Source organism: Sturnira hondurensis, unplaced genomic scaffold, assembly GCF_014824575.4.
Source record: "Sturnira hondurensis isolate 20B ecotype Veracruz unplaced genomic scaffold, ASM1482457v3 Scaffold0005252, whole genome shotgun sequence".
In the NCBI taxonomy this organism is placed as follows: domain Eukaryota; kingdom Metazoa; phylum Chordata; class Mammalia; order Chiroptera; family Phyllostomidae; genus Sturnira; species Sturnira hondurensis.
This window is the reverse complement of record NW_028077883.1, coordinates 4,476,102-4,502,109: the sequence shown is the minus strand read 5'-3', so window position 1 is coordinate 4,502,109 and position 26,008 is coordinate 4,476,102. Positions and strand designations below refer to the sequence as shown.

The 26,008-nt window shown below is 41.0% G+C and overlaps 1 protein-coding gene across 1 annotated transcript in view; it reads right to left on the bottom strand.

Annotated features, from left to right (window-relative positions):
- The window catches only part of COL28A1 (collagen type XXVIII alpha 1 chain), a 157,317-nt gene that overhangs the window by 56,270 nt on the left and 75,039 nt on the right, over positions 1 to 26,008 (bottom strand). The window contains exons 21-27 of the mRNA XM_037046418.1: positions 24,498 to 24,569; positions 20,859 to 20,927; positions 20,170 to 20,238; positions 15,307 to 15,375; positions 14,835 to 14,903; positions 2,794 to 2,862; positions 418 to 486 (exon numbers count right to left, since the gene is read on the bottom strand). Of these exons, the coding sequence (XP_036902313.1) occupies positions 418 to 486; positions 2,794 to 2,862; positions 14,835 to 14,903; positions 15,307 to 15,375; positions 20,170 to 20,238; positions 20,859 to 20,927; positions 24,498 to 24,569 (486 nt within the window). The remainder of the gene's footprint in view (positions 1 to 417; positions 487 to 2,793; positions 2,863 to 14,834; positions 14,904 to 15,306; positions 15,376 to 20,169; positions 20,239 to 20,858; positions 20,928 to 24,497; positions 24,570 to 26,008) is intronic.

Below are 26,008 nucleotides of genomic sequence, written 5' to 3'. Positions count from 1 at the left end.
AGCAAGGTCTTCAGGGGCCAGAACACCTCTGCAGGGCGGTGCCAGCAGGGCCACGGCGGGGACTGCACAGGAAAGACGGGGTGGGAGGGCTGCTGTGGTGCCTGCGGAGTGAGCCCGTCGTGTTTCCAGGGTTCCCAGGATCAGGGATGCCACAGCAGCAGCCCCTCAGGTCACTGCAACAGCTAAACCTTTCACCGAGCAATTTATGTTCTGTTTAGCGTTCCTGAAACGAATGTACTTACAGCATTTTTTGTGCTTCTGAATGGTGTCTTTAAATACTGGATGCAGTTTTAATGGCTAAGCTTACATTCCATTCATTTCATTTCATAATAGTCCGATTTTATATTGTCCACAGCCTCTTTTCTCCACCACCCTCGTGGATTGAGAGGTGACTCTAGCCCAGTCATGTTTACATACCTTAATTCCTTGGGATCCGTGGCCAGGGGCCCCAGGAGGGCCAGGCAAGCCTTTCTGCCCCATATTACCCTGTGGGAAGATGGAGAGAAATCAGACAAGGGTAAGAAGATTTAGAGAGAAACAATGGATTATTGCTCTTAGCTTTGTTCTTACTTCAATCTGATCAGGACCTTCATCCATGCTACCCTATAAGCTAGGTCATATTTTATATAAAGCAGAGGTTTTCTAAAATTTTTAAGCCACAGAATCCTTTGCAAAAATCTTACATATAATCCAAATATCAATAAAGACTTAGGGCAGAGCTGCTTGGTGTAAGCAGAAGTGTTGGCCTGGGAGCCTTGTCACCCTGGGCTCCCCCAGCTGCCCTACCAACAACCCCTAGAAGCCAGGGGAGCGTGAAGACCACTCCCACGCAATCTCTGGAGCCTCTGATCTATTGCTGCATTTCAACACAGAGTGCTAATTCACCGGGGTTGCAGTTAAAAATACAATAGATATTGATGTGGTCCCCTGTTGAATTTTTAAGAAAATATGTAAATGAAGCAAAAAGGGCACAGTTTTGCCATATGTATTTTTTACAGCATAAGTAGACCTCATATTTCCTGAGGAAAAACTTCGGTGGTCAAATGAGATTGGAAAGTGCTCTCCACCACAGTATGTGCCTCTCCTTGGAGATCCCCAGCCCATAGGAAAATACCAATATTAAAGCTTCTAGGAAGTCCCAAAATAGAGATACTAGTTTATCCCAGAAGTTCTCAGATTAACATTTGATGGTCACCTTTAACAGGAAGCTGAACAACAAAACAAACAAGCAAGCAAAATATAACCAAAGACACTGAAATAGAGAACAGGCTGACAGGGACCAGAGGGGAGAGGGGAGGGAATTTCAGGAGAAATGGGGGGGGGGGGGATTTAGAGGAACAAATATAAAGGATACATGGACAACAACTGAGAAGGGTGGAAATGGGAGGGAGGGGGGATGGAGGGGGTGGGATAGGATGGGAGTAATAGAAAAACTGTACTGGAAAAATAACTAAATAAATTTAAAAAAAGAAAAAAATTTGATGGGATGAACTTTGTAGAAATTCTGGGTTAATATAACTTACTGTTTAAGTCAGACTTTTTCTTTCCAGTAGGAAAAAACTTTATTTTTCCTGATTATAAGAGGACCTCCTGCTTATTGCAATTAATCGATTGATCAACCAATAAAATAGAATCAAAATAAAGGTGACACTGAAGAAAGAATAGACCCATCTCCCCATCACCCAGTGAGAACAAGCACTGACATCCTGGGCAATCTCCACCTACAAAGAGTGATCTGTGAGGGTAAGAAATAGCCCACTGCCCAAATGGAGTTGGCGGACACCAAGAGATAAAGAATCTTAGTGATTCTGAGGTCCTCAGTGACTTTGCTCATAAAGCCTCTCCCTCTTCCACTCTGATAACCGGATTCTAATTCACTTCTCAGCATTTTGAGTGTGAATACGTCTATTTATAATTCGAATTTGTGCCTGCTCATTAATACCTATTTTTCCCTATAAGCATACTTGATATTTCTTTGCCTTACTTTTTGAACAACTCAAAAAAATGCAGAGCAGGTAGATGAAAAATTAAAAAGGGCTTCTCAGCCTCAGCACTAGTGGCATTTTGAGCTGGGAGATTCTTTATCGTGGGAGGCTGTCTTGTGCACTGTAGGACATTTAGCAGCACCCTGGGCCTCTACCCACTAGAAGTCAGCAGCAATCCTTCTCTGGTTGTGACTCCCGCCCCACAAAATGGTTTCAGACATTGCCAATTGTCTCCCAGGAGTGGCAAGAGGAGGACAAAATCTCCCTCCTTAAGAAACACTGGGTTAAAAGAACCAAAGGATGAATAGTCACCAAATTGGAGGTGGCAAAAGGAAGTGAAATGGAAATGAGAACAAAGGGAGCCAGAGGAAGTTTCTCTCACCTTCCATGGAGATAATAAACCTAGACCTCAAACTGAATCCCTGACAGCGCACCACACACATATGACACAATAGATGCGTCAGCTAGTGTCCTGTCAAAAGGCCACCTGACGCACCTGTGGCCAAAGTAAACTTGTGCTTCTTAATGATGGCAAAGCCTCTGAGGAACCTAGAAATATTTTGGGCACTTTGCAGCTGGTTTTTAAAGAGACACTGGCTTACCAGTTACTTTGGGGGAAGAGAATGGCTTTATAAACTTAGATGTTCTATTTGCTGAAAGTTCACATGATATGGGAAAAGAAGGCTTTTCATCAGTAACCAAGAAAAGACAAGTAAGCACCAAAACAAGCACTTACTATGAAGTTAATGCTCACTTGGTTGCCACTGGTGGTGCCTGAGTCTCACAAGAAACAGCCCTGAGGACTCACCTTTGGCCCTTGGGTTCCCGTGCCCCGAGGCCCAGGAGGGCCTGGAGGTCCTCTGACTCCCGGCTCTCCCTGAAAAGACAATGAATGACAAGTTACTAATTTCCAGAAACCCTGTATGTTGTACATTTAAAACATTAAAATATTTTAAATATTTCATATAAATTTATATATTCAAAATACTTTTAATACTCCATACCCTTGAACTTGACTAAGCTATAGTGTCCTTGTATGACACATCACTCTCTTAAACTTGACCAAGGGAGTGTTACCTCCCTTTGTTTTTGTTTCTTATTGCCATTTAGTCCATCTGTAAGCCAACTGGGTCCATTTCAAAGCAACCAATTCAATTAACTACTTGGCAACCCTGATACGTACTTTTTCTTTGGAACTCCCTTCTCTGGAATTTGGACAAATAATTACCACCACTGAGAAAAGAGACATGAACAAAAGAAACCACAAAAAGATGTGACCCATCCTGAACTAGCTGCTTAGTGCTTTGTGCAGGGAAGATTCGCAGCTCAGGTTAGGGCTGGGCTCTGCGACACTCCTGCCCCTGGAGTGGCTGTGATGGCAGGGCAGACTCTGGGAAGGCTTTTCAGACTCTCCAAAGCGTGACAGTTTCATACCAGGTGACTATCACTAGAGAAGCGGTGGGGCCTGATTGGGACAAGTCTGGCCCTGTGGTCACACCTATTTCAGATGTGAATGATGATGGATGGGAAGACACAGAAATTAAAAATCTCTTCATTAGCCACTTTCTGCATGCCTAGCATTTTACTAGACATGTTCCTATATGTTATTTGATGTAATTCAGGATTTACCACCGTCCTGTATTACAGTGATGACTAATTTACCTAACCCCTTCGAGCTTCAGTAAGTCCATCAGCTATATCAAAAATCGGGTTCACATTTCATGGGGAGGATGACAAAGTGAAACAAAGAATGTGCGTGCTCCTACTGCAGGGTCCAGCCTAGAGCAGGCCTTCGGTGAATGTGAACTCCCCACCCCACCTATTTTGCTAAGCAGGAAACTAGAGTTTGCCCAAGGCTGCACAGCTAGTCAGAGGCAGGGCTAGGAGGATGTGGAGAGATGGGAATGCTCACATCTTGCTGGTGCAGACACTTTGGAAAACAGTTTGGCAGTTAATTCCTTAAAAAGCTCAATGTAAATTTACCTTATGATCTAGTAAATTCCCTCCTAGGTATACACCCAAGGAAAACAAAAAGGTAGGTTGATATCAAGACTTACAGACAAATGCTCTTAGCAGTATTATTCATAATAGCCCCCAAATGGAAATAACCTAAATGTCCATCAGCTAATACAATAAAGGGTTAGACAAAATGTGGGACATTCAGCAACAGAAAGAAATGAACTGTAGAAATGCGTGTTTTGACGTGGATGCACCCCCATAACATTATTTATAGTAAAAGAAGCCAGATTCTGGAGAACACACATTATTTGATTTCATTTATACAAAATGTCCAGAAAAGGCAAATCTGTAGAGACAGTAAATCAATGGTTGCCTTGGGCCTGAAATGGGGTTAACTGTAAAGGGGCCTGAGGGATCTTACAGGGAGGGAGAAAATGTTCAAAAACTGATCTATGGCGATGGCTGTGTAACTCGGTAAATTTACTAAACAATCATTGAATTGTACACTTGAAGTGGGTGGTTTTTATGTTATATTAAATATCTCAATAAAGTTATTAAGAAAAAAGGAACAAGGCTTTGGACCTCGATCGCCCAAGCTCTTTGCTTTGGGCCTTATTGTACCCATGTCCTGTAAGGAAATAAATACTAAATAACTCACAGCTTTCCACAGTGCACAAGTCATGGATTTTAAGAAACAATGACATTGTTTATCTAGAAAACAGCTCATCCTTTACTTCTCACTTACAAACCCTAAAATACTTCTAGAGAAAACAAGGCCTTGAAAGAGTGAGGAAAACTCTTTCAAGAGTTTTTCAATTTCCCTTTTGTTTCCATACCACCCTTACGGTTCTGATCTCCAGCCTCCCTCTCTTCCTCTCACTACCTAACTGCCCCTGAGACCACAGATACTAATTATTTCCTCAACCCCTCTCTCCTTCTGACTCCCGGCATTTGAGTGGCCCCACGTTTCTCCCAGCGTAAACGATCACTCCCATCATCCACAGCGGCGAGTAGAGAACATGACTGTGTCTTGCATTACATAGATTTCTATCATCTCTCTCTCCTGGAGGACCTGGGAAGCCCTTTATGGGAAGTGTCTACAAGCTCACCGCACGAGGGTCTCCCGCTACACCTGACTGACTCACCCCCCTGCTACATTTTGAGCCCCTCCAGCAACGCCGAACACAGGGAAGTAGTAAATCTAGTTGAGGAGATTTTATTCAGGATCATTCAATGGTTTATCAGAAAACAATTGTCTTTTTTGCCTGGTTGCCCTTAACCCCACCCCAGATGCAGTGGATCCCTCTCTTGTGTTTCTGTTTTTCTCCACCCTTCCGTGATGAGGTTAGACACCCCGTGTGACGAAATGGGACGACATGGCCCCACCTCTGAGGTATTCTCGCTAAGAAAAATTGAACCTGTGTCTGAGCAGGTATCTGTCTAGATCCAACTACTAGCTTATAAAACACACCAGAAAAAACAACAAAAAAATAGAAAAACATGTTGAATAAGACCAGAAGGATGCCATTAGCAAAATCCTCAAGGACAAAAAAAAATTTCACCAAGAAAGTGTAAAGAAAAAAACAAAACATATGCAACCTTTGATTTTAAAAAGAGGTGTGAATTCAAATACTATGTGTAGACATCATTTGGATACCAATGGAAACAAACCAATGGTAATATATTTACAAGACAAACTGAGAAATTTTAATGTTCAAAATAGGATAATATGGAAGTGTTATTAATATTTCTTAGGTCTACTGATGGTATTAGAGTTATGTTTTTAAAAGGAGTTATTACATCACAGAGACAAATGCCAAAGTGTTACAGAGGTGATGCCTGGGCTTTGCAGGGATGAGGAGTGTGAACAGGAGAAGTGAGGGTGGGGGACACAGCTAGAGACTGACCACTCATTGGTAACCATTGAAGAAGTGTGAGGGGTAAATGGGAATTTACTAATGTTTCTGCTTTTGTGTACACTTACTCATGTCTGTGATACTTTAATAACATGTTTCAAAGTCCATGATCAATACTAATAAATATCTCACTGGTGAGGGTGAGGAAAGGTTGCTGTGATGTTCGGCCTTGATAACGAGAAAGAGCTGGGATTTTTAAGATAGAATGATGGGTGAAGGGGAGGAGGAACACAGCGGTAGATTCAATCATCACTAGTGTAATTACATGTGCTTTATATATTTTTGGTATGTACAAAATCATTTTAAAAAACTAAGGACATGGTGAAAAGGCAAATGGATACTTTTTACAAAGTGCTATTTCTTTTCACAAAGAATTTGATGCTCTAATTCATGATACTTTTCTTGTAATGATTTTAATCAAAACCACCTTCTCAATTAGTATTTATCATACTAATACTCACACACACACACACACACATACATCCCCCATGGGAAAGTAAGTGGGAAAAATAGTTACAATATGTTGTGAGTTTACTTTAGGTCACTCTTGTCAACCTTGCTGTTGCTACCCTTTTTCTCTCTCACTTAGTTCCTCCTGACCCTCCCCGTTTAAAAATGTCTGAAGGCTAAATGCAATAGTGTCGCTGCCCCCATGGACACTGTATGGCCGTTTTTTACCCATGAACTGGTAAATGAACTTTATAAGGGTGTGACCTCATGTCACATGTGGTACTGCAATGTTTACCTCAACCAAGTTGTCCACCTTTATTCATGTAGTCGTTGATATAGAGCCATGTTTTATCTATCAAAATATTTTCCTGTATCTTTTTAACATAATCTGATACAGGCTTTTATGATCTGATAGACCTTAACATAGTCTGCAGGTGTACGAGTTGGTCAGTAACAAGGTGTCAGGGTTGTTCCGTGGTGTCTATGTAGCACACTTTTCAACAGGTGGCAGCACCAGGCACTTGGTGAGCAGAGTGAACCCACAGAGGTAGTGTCTCTTTATCATGGTGGGGCCTTAAAAATGCATCCTGCCTTTTGTCCCCTGGGCCACGAGCCCATGCTCGGGTACATTAGGGGAGCGTGTGTGAGAGGAGTGGGGTCGGGACTCTCTTCGCCACCTGATAGCACCGGCTCTGCCACCGTGCCACTCCCACGTACTGAAGAAGGTGTTTACCCAGGCGTTTTCAGTTCTGACATCAGTGGATACAGTGACACTCACAATTAAAAAGAAGAGCAGCAGGTGCTTGCACAGCTGGTCTTAGCTTCCCGTGCAGAATCTGAGGGTTGCTGGAACCTGCAGAGGGAGCCCTTGCACTAGGAGACAATGAGCAAACCCGAAAGCAAATTCTGGACTTGCCATTTGTAACTACATCCATCAATTTCATAAGACCCTTAGCTTAATTGCTACCCCTATGTGCTTACCTCCACTCCCCCCCCAAAGAGCAACTAACTATTTAGATTGCCCACAGCTTCCTTTCGGCCCACAAAGGGATTCTAGAAAAGATGCTCCTTTCATTTTGACAGGAAATGGTCAAGTTTAAGTCTATCTGCAATACTTGTACATGTGAACTTAACAAATGATTTGGTGAAGGTTTTACTTAGACTGTAACTTTGCAGAATGCTTAATTTTAACTCCTCTAAAATCGTACATAATCTTATAATGATCCTACCAATCATTTACTGAATCTTTTACTTTTTAAAAGGAAGAAAAAGGCAAAAACACTATCACTGTCCTTCATTTTCTCATTAGTAAATCTGTGCTTTGGTTCATCCTAAAACTATTATAATTAGTAATTAAATAATAAAAATATATTAAATTTATTACATGACAGGTACTTTTCATTCATTATCTTATCTGATCCTATTAATATCAACTTACTCCAATGTATAGATAAAGAAATTGAGGCTTGAGAGGATACAGGATTTGCCAAAAAAACATGCAGCCAGAGGCAATTTGAACTCAGGGGTTGAGTCCAGAGTCAGTCTCTGACCTCAGCATTGGCTGGGCCTAGATGGACTAGGCTGACTTCTCCGTAGACTTGCTTCCAGAGGCCACTGAATGAAAACACATGGCTACGTGGAGGTCAGAGTTTTTTTCCTACACTGATTCAATCACACTCTCTCAAGGGGAAGAAAGAAAATATTCTGGTTATAAGACTCGTAAGAGGCTTACACAATCTGCATGAGTACCCAGCTGTCTAAGGCTTCCCTTGCAATTTTCCCTGCATTGCCATTCCTCAATTTTGTGTCTTACCCCAGTGTTTTCATTGGTCTTATTCCAGATCTCCTGCCTACACAAATTTGTATTCTCTGTTTTTATCCATACTGCAGTATACTTGATTTGGCAGAATAATGCATACTATGACTACTACTACTACTAATAGTACTTTAGTATGTCAGAATTCATTAAAAAGTCTTATAGATATAATTTTATTCATTTCTCAGAGTAACCTCATGAAGTAGGCATTCTCGCCCCAAGTCAAAAATAGGGGAGGCTAAGTCTGAGGTACAATGACTTGCTGAGGTCACCCAGCTAACAGGTGGCAGAAGTCTTAAGTAGAGTAGTAATAAGAATACACTGTTATATTTTCTATATTTTATATGTTTGAAATATAATATTTGAGAAGATAGCATTCTTAGAAACAAAAGGGCCCATTTGACTCTCTCTCCTTCCCTCTCCCCTGCACACCTTAATAAGTGAAGCTTTAATCATTATTTTTCTCTTTGTTGATTACATTTCTGTCACTCTTTGAGAAGACTACAGAAGCAAATTACAGTTAATAATTATAAATTATGTTATGCTTTTTTTTTTTACTTTGGGGACAATGAAATACAACTTAAACTTACTGTGAAAAGAATTAGCTTCTTAAGAATGTTACAAGGAATGGTCCACTGAAGATTGTGTGACATGATGAAACCAAGGAATGACTGAGTTTTAAAATAAGGTAGAAGTCAAAGTGATGATTAGCAGCTGTGTAATGTTCCTTTCTGTCTGGCTTGTGCATAAAATTCAGATACAACGACTCAGGTTCCCACCGCCACAAATGTAAGTTCCACTCTGGAGTGAATTGCCTGAAGAGTATAGGCAACAGTTTAGTGACTCTTGAATACCTCACTTGGGTTGTCAGAATGTCAATGAAAATTTTTTGAGTCCTTCTTCTAAGTTTACAGACAGACAACCCAGATATTAATAATGTACATTGCTTATTGACTGGCCATTGTCATATCGCTCAGCCCCTTCTCACGGACACCCACTGAAAAGGGAGACAGTAACAATCCCTAGCATAAATATAGGGGAGTGAGGAAAACATTTAGAAGATATGAGAAAGCAAACACTCACACCACTGCAACACTTCCTTTGGTGTATTTTTCCAGCTTAAAATTTCAAAATATTTAAAGTGATTTCAATTCTTCAAATCCATTTCTCTTCCAGAAATTTAATACTCACCCCAAAGCAGCAGTAAATAAATACCCATGATAATGTAAAACTTGCTTTAGGATTTAGGGGTTTGTTGTTGATTATTGCTTTCTTTTCTCAAAACCATCTCCTCAAAGATGAGCAAATGATTCTCCTGTGCCAAGAATCTCACTGGGGAGGGCGAGTCTCATATCTGGGGAGCCAAGTTTGAAACCTCAAAAACTGAAATATTGGCACCACCCCTAATGACACAGAAGGAAAAGCCCTCTTGTAATGATATGCAACGTAACTTTCTGCTGGGGGAAATTTCCTCCAGTCTGCATGATCGAAAACAAAACTACATTGATGATGGCATGGGTGGAGAACGTTAGGACTCAGTGAGCATCACCAGGGCTAAAGGGAAGGTATGTGTGGACTCCGGGGGAGAGAAATGCAGAACTAGGAAAACACAGGCAAAGAGGGAGGAAGGCAATACTGACAATGATGAGAGGCTTCAGCATATAGCTCTGATTCTGTCATGCACAGAACTGAGTTCAGAAGTCACCCTGAAAAGTCACCTAATCAAGTTTTCCTGGTTGGAACGTGACCTTTACTCAAATCTAAAGGTCACACTGTCTGGCATTTAAATTTGATATGGCTCTGGGTTTAATTAGTCCTGTTCATTGAGCTGATTGTCCTGCCTGTAGCAATTTTGCAGTCGCACTACGGGAGGTGGGTGTCTTCAACCCCAATTTGGAATTGTGGACCCTTAACTTCGCTATCATTAAGGCTGTGGCCGAGGCTAGCCCTCCGTGTTGGACACTGTTCAAAATGGAGTTCCTCGTCCAGTTCATGTCTGCTGACGGAATCTACAAATTCCTCCTGCATCTCTGTGTGAATCGTGCCTCTGTTCCGCCACTGCCTGTTGGTGGTGTGCACATATGTGAGCCATTGCAGAGAACAGAGGGGTGATTCAGACGCTGGGAACATTTTTAGAATAATGATACTCAGTGGAATTTTACATACACTTGGATTTTAATTTATGACAGTGGCTACTTTTATCAAATAAAGTATGTATTTATAATCTTCACACATTTAAAGCTTTTAAAAATGTTTAACTGTTTGGGGTTTAGGTTTATGATTCTCTTTAATGTTTACATGATTTAAGTCATGACAATGGCAAAACTAGATGGAAAGAGAATCCACCATCCAATTGTGCACGATATGGTGCCACGATAGTCAGAAGACAGACAGCTCTGGGGAGGGAGCATCTACGAGTCAGGCCAAGTCATTCTTTCTGCTCCCATCTCTTCATCCATCTAGTCTTTCATTCATTCGCCTATAGTCTTAGTTCCCTCTCACATGCAAACACAATATAACATCAAAACTATTTATAAAGGGGCAACTCGTCCAACCTCTATGGTTCTTGATTTCCTTATCTATAAAACAAGGGGGTTGTTTACAAATGTCACAATATTGTGGAAATATTTAGATAGTAACAACAACAACCCAGGAAGTCTTTTCTGCCCACAGACCTTATTCCAACCACTTGATGGTTAAGAGGTCCCTTGAAGGCCCAGAAAGCCATGTTCGATCTCTGTGCACGATTTGGCTGAGCTCAACGGCTCCAAGGCTTTGGGGGAGGCCATGGCTTTCTCTGTGAGGAACCAGCTCACTGACGACGGGGCTGAAGGAGCTCAGAGAGGAACATGGAGGATGCTCCTGCCTTTATGGAGCTCAGGAGAGCCACTTCTTGCACTGATTCCTCTCCTAAGAGTCCAAGAACAAACTCTTACCCTCGGCAATGTGAGTGGGTCAGCCCTGGGGCGATATGCACCCCCTCATGAGCCTTTGGTGATGAAAATACAGGAACAAAGAGTTACTGAGCTTCTCAAAGGAAAATGAGTTTTATGTAACGATTGTCCCCAAATCACAAAGTGTGCCTGAAGAAACGTAGGCAGTTTACATGGGATCTTTGATCTTCCATGTCAATGAGCAGGGCCCTTGAATCCAGGGTCGGGGCACTGGAGGGGCACTTCTCATTTGTCAAGAAACCGAAGTGCCTGCTCCTCTTCAGGGCATGTCTCCCATGCAGATTTAGAAACTTCACCTACCGTTTCCTTGAACATTGTAGTTTTTACAAAAATTTTAGAAATTTCTCAGAAGCCCTTGTCAAAATTTGGATTAAATTCAAGGTAATGAATGTAGAAGTACCATTTAGCCACTGGTGTTGTGTAGAATCCTTCCCCTTGGAGAAAAGCCACAGAGCACCACAAGGGTGTGAGATGTCAGGGGCTGGTTTTTAAGTGCTTGGAAACACACAAGCTTTGACTCAAATATCTGTGTCCTGTGCTAAACACATGTGATCTTAACTAAATGTCACAAAAGCCCACCATAAATTGATCGTCAACCTTAATGGTTTCCTCATTTCAAAACACATTTGTTTTATAAATTAATGCCCCAAGGCCAATATTTTAAGGTAACTGCACCGGATTTAATGAAAAACATCAGATCTATATGTCTACACAACTACGCACCTAATTTCTCTGCCATTTTAAAAGTCAGAGTGGAAGGAGAAGAAATTCTGCACCGTTTAAGTCCTGCACTTTTGCTTCACTAACAGCTCCGGGCACTGGGAGTTTCACCTTAACTCTGCCAATCGACTCCTATGACTGTTTTCCTTTCTTTAGCAGTTTCTGAACGTGGGTCCAAGTTTTCATTAGGGAAAAAAAAGACCGCACAGAGACTTTAAGGCTTCTTTAAAAGAGGACAGATTATTTTAAGCTATGAAAGGCCGATGTTTTAAAATTTCCTTGACTTTTAAGTTTATGATCCAGGATCTTTGATTCTAACACTGGCTCACCCTCCTGACATTGCCCTGTAGGGCTAGTGATATCACGCTTTTCCAGCACCTACAGGAAGGGGCAGCATAGAAGGAAATGGCAGCACAGAGGGAGGTGGGCCAACAGAGCAGTCCGAGCTCATGTTCTCTTCTCCCGTCAGTGGGAGGCAAGCGTCTAGGCTGCTGCTTCCGCTCAGCCTCCCATGTGGGCCAACAGGGGTAATATGTTTCACTTAAGACACAGCTTTTGGCAACATGTTGACAGTTACAAAAAAATAGAAAAGACAAAACTTAGAAACAACACTTTTTTCCCATGATATTTCCCCTTAAAATGTATATGAGCCCTGATTGGGTAGGTAGGTCAGTTGATGAGAGTGTTGTCCTGATATGCCAAGATTGCAGGTTCAATTCCTGGTCAGGGCACATACAAGAATCTACCAATGAATGCATGAATAACTGGAATAACAAATTGATGGATCTCTCTCTCTCTCTCCTTTCTTTCTCTCTCTCTCTAAAAAATGTATATGAAAACAAGTACAAGGGACTTTAAGAGAAATAGTATATAAAATCATTTAGTAAATGGTTTAGTCTATTTGTTAAACCATTCACTATGACATAGTGAATATTTACAAAAATCAAAATTTTAAATGTTCCCTATCTGTGCCTAAGTCCTGTCATTATTATTATTGCTCCTATAAGACAGAAGCATAATAGTATAATTAATATAACACAACATATTCTTATATAAAATACTTATGATCATCTCCAAAAGTGTAAATGACCATACTGTTCCATTGGAATACAATTATAGTACAGTACATATTTCACACATTTTATATCATGCCTTATTTTAAACAGAAATAAGCTGTTTCTCTAAAGAAACATTTAGTGTAACAACAAAAGTTTTTACTAATGTTCCACTCAGAGCAGAAAATAATGAGATTTACATATTGAAATTTCTTTGTCTACTGTTAAAATTTAGCATTGGACAGCTATTTTGCCCTAGAGAATAAAGAATACTAGGATGCCCAAGTTCAGTATGGTTATTGGCATGTTGGGTGTGCGAGAGGGTCGGATTTGGTCCTTAGCCTGACCCAGCCAGAACCTTGAGAAGAGCACGTCCAGTGTGTCTCCTCTGCACAGTTCACTCAGCACTTTGAGACACAGCCTGTCCCCAGCTCTCTCAGTCACCGTGACAGACAGACATGAGGCAGGAATCAAGATCTCCCTTGCGGATGATATTCTGTGCATGGGTCCCAACCTTTCACTCTACCAGGAGAAGACGGAAGAGCGCCTGCCCCATTCACTAGATAGAAGCACCATCAAGGTGTCATCATAATCCTAAGTGATGGGGCAGACCAATAAAAAACGACAAAAAGTTGACATTGACTTCCACCATCTCCCTCTAGTGACCTGGAATCACTGAAAAACTGAGTGGGTGTATTTCTAAGGAAAAAAATGTTATCTTTAGGGTACATTGATTGCTTGTTCGTTTCTCATTCATTCAACATGTTACAAAGCTCCCACGGGGTAGCACACATAGTTCTGGAGCCAGGAATTTAGCAGAGAACAAGACAAAGAGCGTGCCTTCTGGAAAATTTCCTCTTGTGGAATATGCAAGGCAGGAAATGAGCAAGGTGACTTCAGAAAGTGATACGCGGTCCCAAGTAGAAAATACACAAGGGGATGTGACAGTGAGGAGGAGGAAGGGGAGGGAGAAAGGGCGGATTGCTTTTGCATGGGTGGTCAGGGAGGTGAGCCATCCTCACAGAACCAAGGCCTGGGTACAGGAATGAGCCGAAGTAGTGCCCAGCGCAGGCCAGTGTGGCTTCCCAGAGGGGGGTGGGGGAGGGCAGCAGCAAGAGAGGAAGGGGTGGGAGCCACAGTCAGGTTGCAAAGGGCCTCACAAACACGGAAAGTAGTTCAAACTTGTTCTCAGCACAAAGAGAAGACACCAGAATGTTTTCTGAAAAGGAAAGAGATGTGATCTGACTTGTGGTTATAAAAGACCCCTCTGCCTACTAGGTAACATAGAAGGGCAGAGGTAGAAGAGAGAAGACAAGGAAAGAGGGAACTTTCATAGCCCAGGCGAGACATGATGGTAGATTTCCCTGGTGGAAGCAGCGGGAGAAAACCAGACAGAGTCAAGATATATTTTGAAGGTAGAACACTCAGGGCTTACCATAGGGCTCAGTGTGGAGGGAGGAGAGGGAAAAGAAGAGACCAAGGATTTCCTGGCATGAGCGTGGGGTGCATGGTAGTGCTGCTTACAGAGTGAAAAACAAAGGTTCAGCTTGTTAGGATGTTAGGTGAGGGATGTCTGTGAGGAATCTAGGAGGCCCTATGTGGAAGAAACAACATATGAGAGGGGAGATAGAAATGTGGACGCCATTAGCACACAGATCGTGGTTAAGGCCGTGGGACGGGAAAAGAGCACCAAGGAAAGAGAGGAGGCTCTGAACTGGACTCTGGTCTTGACACAGGAAGATAAAGCAGCCAAGGGATGTGAGAGTCGCCACAAGGAAAGCAAGAGAAAAACCATAAAAGTAAGCTATGTGTTCAAATTAGTGCGAGGTCACCAGGAAGTCCATAGATAAGGATAAATAACTTTATCAAATCTTTAGCTATAGCTACTCTTCTATAATGCCTGATAAAAACTTTACCAAAATCACCTACCTATAGGTACATTTTCAGAAGCTATTATGTTACCTACTTCAAAATCTTACCTTTGCTCCAGTGTCCCCCACTCCACGTAAACCCATTGGCCCAGGGGGTCCTGGTAATCCTCGAGGTCCCTAGATGACATAATAAGAGATCGAGTCAGCAACCATGTTGTTTGCAGTGTCCATGGAGAAGGAAAGGAGGGAAGGAAGGAAGGAGGGAGGGAGGAAGGGAGGGAGGGAGGGGGGAAGGAAGGAAGGAAGGAAGGAAGGAAAAGAGAAAAAGAAAGAAAGAAAAGGTAAAAGGGGAAGAAAGAGGAGGAGAGGGGAGGGAGAAAGGAAAAAGGAAGGGAGTGCAGTAAGAGGGGAAGAAATACAGTTCTTGGGGGTGAGGGTAGGGAATGGAAGGATGGAACAAAAAGGAAAAAGGACTCAGAGACATGGACAACAGGTGATTGTGGGAGACAGTAATAAGGGGGTTAAATGGTAATGAAAAAATACAATAAAAATATTTTAAAAAAACAATATCCAAACTTACAGCCACACCAGGATAGCCATCGCCTTTGAGTCCTGGAGCACCCACTGGTCCTTGAGGGCCTGGGGCACCCTGGGTAAATTCCAACACCAGGTGATGTCATAAGACTGTACTATGAAACACCTGGCAAAACTTCAGCACAGTACCAACTCAATATGCCAAAGGTGGGTTTGGTAAGTACAAAGGAATGAATTGAACATTTTTAGAAGAAAACCCTGCCATAAGTGGCAACTCGTTATCTCTTCCTAAGTCTTACCCATTGTGTGTGGAATGCACGTAGGGCACGTACAGGAACCATTGTCAAGTGCTCCACAAGACACACACTTTATAGGGATTAGAAGATGGCTGGTTGCTGATATTTTAATGTTTAAAATGACAGATTTTTACTGCAACATAGATCAGAGAAAAGTATAAAAATAAGAAAATTTAGTAAACACTGAATGAGAAAAAGAGTAGAAAAGAATATGCAGGGGGACTGCCCCCCAAAATGGAATTATTTTCTGGAGGGCAGTTCCCTGTTAGTCCAGGATTCCCCCACTAGGTGAGTGTTCTAGGAGCCCATCTGTATCAGTGTGCCAGCTGGCATTGCTGTGAGAGGCTGAGTTTGGCTCCAGTGATTTTTTTGGAAGACTCAATGCATTTGTCCATTCATAATGAGTGATTTATGGGCACTCCTGCCCAGTAGCTTTTAACCAAAAACAGCGTGACCCTGGTGCCCCACCCTCCCTATTTACCTGCTCTCACCCTGAGCAACTACTTTTGTTTCTCTGATGAAAAAGTCCTCAAAGAGAAGTGTTTTGCTGATGTGGCAGAGGTGAAACAAAAAATGACAAAAGTGCAAAAAGGCACCAAAATCAACGAGTTCAAAAACTGTCCTGAGTAGTGGAAAAAATGTCTTGATAGGTGCATTACATTAAATGGGCAGTACTTTGATGGTGACTGAAGTTTAAACATGGAAAAATAAATATACAATTTTTTATAAATAAATTCCAGGGTTTGGGGGAACCCCCCATGCATAGTAAAATTGTAAGTGTAAGGTAAGATAAACTGTATGTTGCCTATTATTATGTTATATCTCTTGTCTTCCTCAATGGGGCCCAAGTGACATGGGGACTAAATAATCCCAAATAAAATTTTGAAAATATTTTCTTAAAGTTATAAGGAGATAAGACACAGAGTTTGTGGTTTATATCTTGAGACCTAGGAAAAACTTATAAATATTACTTTAGAGTGATAACCTTAGGCATCAAAAACTTTTAGTAATAACTACTGGCCTCCTACATAGAGGACAGAGGAGAGTAATTATTGCCTTTTGAACAATAGCTTTTTGAGATGTGTAAGTCTCTACAGATGGAAATTAAAGAAATTTTGGCTAAAGTAAAATGGAGAGAGAAAGAAAAATGAGGAAGCTTTCTAGAAGATTTGTTCAACGTTAAGTCGATTGCACTTGTATTTAAAACTTGTAATAGTCCTTTCATACCACATTCCATTCTGCTACTGATAACTCTTGCAATGGTGCTTGTCAATACACATCAATTATTTTGATAAAGAGCTCTTCATATTTTTAGGTAGTTTTGGTTTTTACATTACAAAGAAACTCTACTAATAGACCTTTGTTTTCCAAGATTGGAAAGAGTCGCAGGACTCTCAATACTTTCATATGCAAGCAAACAGTGAAATCAAACTGCCATTCTTCCAAACCAAAATGTTTCTTAAAATCCAACTCCCCAAAAAGTTCCCAGTTCCACTCCTATGAAAGAATGAGATTGGAAAGAGAGAAATCTGTATACCTTTAAATAATAAGAAAGTTAAATTTGTTTTGAAAACCACGAGTGCAACAACTGGTTTTTCCTATTAAATCTAAGAGACTAGTTCTATATGATAAACGTTTTTAGGAGTGATCATCTTCAGAACACAGTGGTCACTTATTAAAAACTTAATTTACTATCCATCAGCAACAAAGATCCAAGATGACTGCATAAAACTGGATGACAGAGAGCAAAGCAAGGCCGTCTGGAGAGGTGGGGTTTGGTATATCTCCAACTGCAGGAAACTGGTCACTTCTCAGAAGCAATTTCTTATTCTAGTCCAACTACATCTAAGACTAAAGCTTTGCACATGCATATGGGATGTGTCCCCAAATAAGACATCCATTTCTCTGCACGCTTACATGAGGAGCAGGCCAGCCACAAAATGCAGCAGCAATTGCTGCCTGGTGAAGTTGAAAGAAAATTGGAATAAAAATTCAATTTCAGCTTTTAGTTACAAGTTCCAAGCCTATAACAAATTATCAGCAGCTGTTGTCGTTTATCTTCTGGCACCCATACTGGGGGGGAAAACATCAAAACATTAATAATTTATAAACATTTTTCCCTAGAAAAATTTGTCCTCTCTCCTGAAAAAATTGTACTTAGCTTGTGACTTGTAATGTTAATGGGAATATTGAGAAATGGGGATAAAGGAAGTGTTCTTTCTCAGATTTTTATTTTGGACTCCTCACAGAATATTTTAAATGGAATTTAGCCACCTGGTCTCTTTGCCCTGGATTCAAGAAAATGTGTTTCTCATTCAGCATAAACTAGGGCAGAAATCTTAATCTGATGTTCTGAAATGGCCTTCAGGGGGGATCTGGGAGTTCCCTGATACAGAAAAACTGAATGAATATGCTAAAACTTCCATCAGGCATTTAATCCCCCCAAAGCATGAAAACCAATCCATTAGCCCTGGCAGGTGTGGCTCAGTTGGTTGAAGTATTTATTGTCCTGTAACTAAAAGGTTGTAGGTTGGGTTCCCAGTCAGTGCACACGCCTGGATTGCAGGTTCAGTCCCTGGTCTGGGCACACAGGGAACCGGCCATTTGGTCTTTCTCTCACATAGACGTTTCTCTCTCTCCCTTCCTCGCTCTCTAAAAACAGTGGGGAAATGTCCTGGGTTGAGGATAAAAAAATTGCATTAGGGAAGAATGACAGAAAGAAAATCTTTAGAGGCCAAGAGATTAGAAAGAAGAGTGAAGAGGCAAATAACTTTAAATATGTCACCAATAATGCCCAATGGTGATCAGTAGAAAACAGGTAGGGCTTATAAACCCTAGCTGCATATTTAATTAGATTTCATTTCTATTTTAAGCAATAGTATAAGTACAGAGAAGTAACTATAAGTCATAAACCTAGGAATACACAGATCCTAGGAATACACAGATCAAACAATATGAAAATAGTCCCCCAAATGTTCTTGATCAAGGTTATATCTATAGTTTTAGCATTAGGAAATTTGGAATTTTCTCCTTGAGTTGAACATAATTTGGGTTCCCATAGAGTCTTTTCTGAAACTTGGGTTCCCAAGTGCCTCAAAGTCTGAGAAGTAAGTTTGTCTAGGACTTTCTCTGTCTCAGCTTGAATGTCCCTGGAAACTCCTCTGTCCCCAATAAACAAGAAGATTATCACTCCAACAAGGGCAACAAAGTGATTAAGATTAATGAGGGTCAGGATTTTCCTTTGACCTTCAAAAAGAATCCCTACTGTGTATGTCAGTAAATAGTACCTTTTGCATTATATTTCAAAGACAGTTTAAAGTTTTGTCTTTTTTGAAGTTTGAAAATCACCAATGTCAGTGCATGAACCCCTTTCTCTAGAAGAGACAATTTGATAGAACTGAAGGCAGCCTCAAAGCTGTATAACAACGTGCCACTAATTCACTAAGTGCGCTGACGGTGGAGCCCGGAAGCCTGTTCTCTGCACAGGATGTGCTGCTGACACTGGGAATGGTACCGACCCTGCAGTGCTGGCTGCGGTGGGAGGGAAATGGTGCTTCCTTGCCATAGAGAAACAGCAATGACTGCTTAAAGCTGTCTTTTCCTACAGTTCTTTGCATTTTAATTTAAAATAACTCTGGAAGATAGATAACAAAACACAGAAATTTGATTCAGTAAAGCTTCCAAACGTGAACTTTTTTGCGGTAATGTTTTGCAGAAGAGACACATTGGCCATTAATATGTAAATGAAAAGGGCTAGCGGCCATATAATCTCACATCGCTGATATTACAAAATGAGCGTTTTCAAACAACTGTTTAGTCAGCAAAAATTCCACCATTTATGAAAAATAAATGATTTCTCTGTCTCATTTCCCACAGTACCTGGCATGTACTTAGAGTTTAATTGAATAAGTTACTTTATATCTCTGCTTAAAAATCTTTGCTGTTTGTCACTTATCTACAAGATAGAGTAACAGCAGCAACAAGGAGACGTACTAACAAACATAATTGTTATGAATAATGATGTCTTATGAAGGAAACCAATGGCTAGCTGAAGAGCAATCAAAGTGGCCTACTTCAGACTGGTAGAAATGCCTTTAGAAGTGGTGTTAATAGAGCTCAGACCTGAAAGATGAGACATCGGTTATGCACGTACTGATGATAACAGAATTCTAAGCGGAAAGGTCAGCATTTGCAAGGACACTGAAGCAAGAAAGAGTTCAGCAGCTTCTAGGAACTTCTAGAAGTTTAGTGTAGTTAAAGATAGTCATCCAGATGTAAAGTACAGTATAGGGAATATAGTCAATAATATTGTAATAACTGTGTAGGTGCCAAGTGGATACTGAAAATATTGGGGGGGGCACTTTGTAAAGTGTATGACTGTCTAACTACTGAATCTATACAAGATAATATTGAATGTATACTGTAACTGAAAAAGAAGAAATGACCTGTTGGCTTAATTTTTTAAAGGGAATCGTGTATTCTTACATTTGAGCCCATCAACATAAATACTGGAAATAGAACCATCTCAGCCATCAATTTACTATGCATTAAATTACTGTCATTCTCTCGCATACAGAAAAATAAAGAAATAAAAGAACATGCATAAAGCATACCTTTGGTCCTCGAATAGCAATGCCAGGTTCTCCTTTAAGTCCAGGCATCCCAGGTCCTCCTCTGTCTCCCTATACATTTCAAGTAATGTTCAGAGTTTCAGACTTGAGGTTGCATGACAAACCATAATGGCGGGGGACAAAAGTGATTGGCCAGTTGGTAAAGGGATTCACCTATCAGTCTTGGATCGTGAGAGAGTACATGCTTCCAATATACTTGAGATGAATTTCAAATTCTACGTCAATAAAACTTGTCCACAAACCCACCAGGCTGGTTAGAGAAAGGCCTCTGAAGTAGGAGGTGGCCATCGAGACTCAAATGTGTGGACTGTAAGGCCGCCTGGGAACGATCTCCAATCTTAGTGAATTTCTTTTCTGTCACACTTCCTGATTATAAATCTTAGCAAATTCTTGTGAATAGATGCCATAAATTCTTACTTGTATTAAGGTCTAAGATTTGGGGGAGGTAATTCGAGATGAAATGACAAGTTCAAGACCAGGAGTAAGAAATCTGATCTCTAATCTTACATTTGTGGTTGGCCTTCAGTTTGCTTCATTGTGATGCACCAGGGTTGAGGTAGATAACATTTGGGGGTTCTTCCAAAGCTAAAATTCTAGTAGGTTGGTATCGTGAATTTTCCCCTTCTCCAACTATCTAAGAAAAAGAAAACAGTATTCACAAGAACGCATACCTTTGTCCCAGGTGGTCCAGGAATTGACGCTCCAGGGAGCCCAAAAGGGCCCATAACTCCTGGATCACCCTAAATGCAAAGCAAAATACTCATTACATTTTAAACAAACAAAAAAAAACACTATATATAGGAATTATATTAGGAAAAGCACAGAAATGTGTTTCCAGCATTTTGAAATATTACAACCTGTTTCACAGTCCAATGTGAAAATATTTCAACATCTTTGTTAAACCACTACTAAAATTATTGATGATTAAGATTTCAATGCCTTCAATAAATGCACTCAGTTAATTCCTGAGTATCAGGCACATTTTATCTTTTGTGCATCCTTTTGTTAGTTAATAAAAATAATGAAATTAATGATGCTTCCCTTTCATTGTATGCCAGGAAGCTCAGAAGGAAATATTTGTTCAATTCTAACAATTATCTTCAGCATAAGTTTTTTTGTACACTTGAAAGATAAATAATGTTTCTTTTACTTTATAACTTTTTCCTTTATTCTTTAGTTCTGTGGTCCATGGTGTGTCAGTCTTCCATTGTAAAGTATTTCATATCCCTTTTTAGAAGTAGAGAACTTATGGTATAAACAAACAAAGACATAGATATATTTTCAAATAAAAAAATTAAAACATTTCTCAATGTTAGGGAGGTGTTCCAACATTTAGTCTCAATAAAGACTCAATTTGAAATAGCAAGTAGTATCTTGGTCCCACCTAGTTCTAGACCAAGTGTTCTCAAATTGTAGGGAGTAATTACTGGAGGAATTTGGTAAAATAGAGAGTACCGGGTTTCAGTCCCAGAGGTATGTTTTAAATTCCGGTTGGCATTCAATATATATTAGTTTCAGGTGTACATATTAGTTTCAGGTATAGTTTTATGAACTGATTGTCCCGATAAGTCTAGGATCTAAGTTACTGCAACATTGTTGACTGTGTTCTCCATGCTGTTCTCAACATCCCCATCGCTATTTTGTAACTGCCAATTCGTACTTCTTTATCTTGTCACAATTTTCACCCTGTCCCCCAACTCACCTTCCATCTGGCAACCACCGGTTTGTGCTCTGTATCTATGACTCTGTTTCTGTTTTGTTTGTTTATTGATTCTGTTTTTTAGATTTCACATATAAGTGAAATATATGGTATTTGTCTTTGTCTGACTTATTTCACTTAACATAATACCTTCTAGGTCCACCCATGCTATTGCAAATGCTAAGATTTCATTCTTTTTTATTGCTAAATAATATTCCATTGTATATATGTACCATATCTTTTTGCTTGTTTTCAAATTAAGCTTTTATTCTGATTTTTAAATCCTTACCTGAGGATATGTTTATTGATTTTAGACAGAGGGGATGGGGAGGGGGAGAGAGAGAGACATGGATGTGAGAAAAATCAATTGGTCACCTCCTATACACACCCTGACTGACAATCAAACCTGCAACCCAGGCATGTGCCCTGACCAGGAATCAAACCTGCAACCCTCTGGTGCATGGGACAATGCTCCAACTGACTTCTTCATTGTCATCTATGGATGGTCAGTTCCATATATTTTAATAGACGTAGGGACTGGATCAATTTCAATAGACTGAAATTACGAAGGCACCTCTGGGGATTCTGATGTAGGTAACGGGGCACACACCCTGCAGGGTGTTTAAATGGACCCACTGGACATTATTAAAAGAAATATTGGGTAGGGCTACACTATTTACTTTTATCTCCTCTTTTAAATTTTCAGTTATTTAGATAAACCTTATAGTACTAATATGGTAGTTTCTGAAAAAAATTACAATTGAAAACTAACTGAACAAAACCTATACTGGAGTGCTATTAGAGATTTGTAACCAAGCAGTTTGGAAACTAGGGATCTAGAACAGGTACAGCTAACTGCTACCTGTGGGCCAAATCCAACCCGCCACTGGCTTTGCACAGCCAAGGGCTAACAATGGCTTTCACACGTGTAAATGATTGTTATATAAGTGGGTACAGAATATGCTCAATTTTGCCTCTTGGACTGCAAGGCCTACAATATTTACTACCTGTCCCTTTACCCAAAATGTGCTTCCTCCTGCCTTAAAAAACAAACCATTCTTCATGTCAGGAGCCACCCACTGGACGCCCTGAGCCAGGTCCACTTCACGCCTGAGGCCCCTTGCTCTGCTGAGTCTCCAACGTCAGGGACCCGCTGAGCACATGGGCCTAGAGGGCCTGGACCATGCCGATGCAGGTGTGTGCCGATCCTGCATTTCCCACCTGTAGGTCAATGGCCCACCACAAAATAGGGCTCTGGTAATATGTAACCACCCCGGTCAGTCCTTTGACAAAGGGACAAATCATTACCCTGTTACATTTGTCACAAAGACCAGGGTAAACCAGATTATGCTTCCAGATTTAATCTCTTCTACCTTTTATAAAGAGGCCAATCACTGTACTTTTAAAATATAAAGTTATATACATAGAAGGTGTACAATTGTTTAAAGACCCTTATTAAGGTGTGATTATGAATCCAAATATAGCAGTTCTTCATAAAAAAGAGCTTTATTTCAAAATACAGAAAAATATTCACTTTGAATAAGAGCAGCTAACACATAAAGAGTAATCACTGTTATTAATAATAATACAACACATTTCTTATAAAGTGAGATTTCTCATCGTGTGCTCCTTGAACTACCTGCAGCAGAAGGCACTTACTGAAGAAAATCAGATTCCCTGTACCCAGATTTCTGTTCATCGAAACAGGGATTTGCAAGGAGCCCCCTGGGGGACACTGAGAGGCACCGAAGTTTAGGAATCGCTGGCCTACAAGAGTTGCTGTGGTTTGTACCTGCTCTCATCATGCCACGGCCATTTTTTTAGTTGTTCTTTAGTAGTCTGGTCTTTGTCTCTTTTTACAATTAGTATCTTCCTAGAGGCATGAACTCCCTTAAGGTTTGCAAATTTCTGTTTCCTGACACATCCAAATAACCTCAATATCCTCTCTTGCTAAGGCAGGACATGTACCTAATCGCTTGCCTCACGATTTCCTTCTTCCTCAGCTCCCCGTCCTGCACACTTTATCAGGCCATGGGTCCCCTACTTTTCATTTCCATATTCTCTCTGAGTAACTCCACGTATTGAACTCTTGCCGTTTGCCAGAAACTGTACTAAGCATTTTGTTAAATGTCTTACTTTTCCCAACACCTCTGTGAAATAGATCTTAGAATTACTTTCCTTCTGTGATTGAAACGACTGGCCCCAGAAGGTCCCGGGGAGGAGCAGGATGAGCCTAGTTCAGCCCCCCTCTCTGGCCTGCTCTTTAACCACCTCACAGCCTGGGACGTCGTTCGTTGTTGGGCAGAACTGGACGATGGAGGCCTGGTATCACCTGTGGTCCTAACTGTATCCCAGAGGGGGCGACATGCAGATTCTCTCTTAGGAGCATAAACATTCCAATGAAGAACACGTAAGTTATGCAACCTTCTTATTCCATTCTACGACGGTCTGGATGAATATATTTTCTGAAGACGTTTTTCACTTTGAGGTTTTTGCTTTGTATTTGTTCAGAAGAAAATGGGAAATCAAATTTGTGGTGGAAACCTAATAGTCTATTAAAACCAAATACAACTGTAATCTCAGAGAGAAAATGAGAGTATAAAAACCTTACCTTTGGCCCTTCGGGCCCCGGAAATCCCCTCTGTCCCCAATTTCCTTTGCTCCCTTTCTTTCCTTCATCTCCCTGGCGAAATAATTATAAAAATATAGTTGTTGTGTTAACAAACCCTCCCCAGTCACACAACAACCATATCAGGGCCACATTCTCAACTGATACCCAGTTTAAAGTGATATGCCCCAAGCCCAGGTCAGTTATACAGGGTTTGTCAAGGTTCTTGAGCAGACTGGATACTTCAGAATCAACACAATTTAATATTTTAAAAAAGCCAAGTTCAGTATCTTTTGGGGGGGACTTTTATTTAAATTTACAATTCTTGCACGCTCTTGGCCTATTAATGGATGGTTCTGAGACAGGCACAGCACCACCAAACAGACTGATCTATGCTTTTCCTTGGTGGTTTTCAGTGTTCATGCTAATTCAGTTTTCAAACGTAAAAGGGGATATCTTTCAAGTCCAGCCCCATTTCTTTCTGGGGCCTCTTTCTTTCCCCCACAGGAGACTGGTGATTCTGTTGGTGAAAGATGGTGAGCATTAACCTGGTGCGGAGCTGGAAACTGCCTACTGACTGTTCCCCAGCCTGGCTGTATACACCGCTCCCCCAAGAGAATTGTCTTTCCTTCACTCAGAAGCCCCTGAGCATTCCAAAACTATCCTTAAACTAGGGCTCCACTGCAAAGCACCATATACAAGCACGGGCCCACCTTAATAAAGAAATAACACCTTGGGCTTTGCAGCTGAGTCCACATAAATGTGTATGACATAAATGATTATAGCGTGTTTTTTAAACCTGAGTATGCATCGGAAATCCCCTGGAGGGCTTGTTAGCCCAGAGATTGCAGGGCCCTCGTCCAGAGTTTCTGATTTAGCAGACCTGCGCTGGGACATAAGAATTCACCTATGTGACTCATTCCCAGGGGATGTCGATGCCACTGGTCCAGGGATCATGCCTTGAGAACCACTGGACAGTATGCCAAGGTCATCAGCAATGCAGGAACACCTCTGAGAAGAAGAGGTGGCCTCCTGTGGGATCTAGACAGATGTATTAACTTCTGAAGGTCCCTACTATTGGAGGGCAGTAACACAGGTAATAAAAAAAAGTAGCAGTTGAATGTCTAAATATCACTTGTTGTATCAAAATTTCCCAATGGAGAAAAAAATCTAACCAAAACAAATTATTCTTTCACTCACTACCAAATTCAATTTATTGACCCAAATCACCCCAGAAGACCACAACAGGAGCCCAGCCAAATAAGAAAGTGCCCACACTGAACCACAGAGGGACACAGGGCCACATAACACATTCCCACCCCTCTTCTGGTATAATATCCTTCCAAAGCCATAGATCACTTCGAAGCCACAAATCCCGTGGCCTCTCTTTCAGCACATTGTCCTTGCTCTGGTGGTGGCATCTGACCCCCTTTGAAATGCTTTCTCCTTGGGGTCCCCAACATGGTAACCATCGTGCCTACCTTTGTCCTGTTTTGCATGTTCTTTCTCTAGCA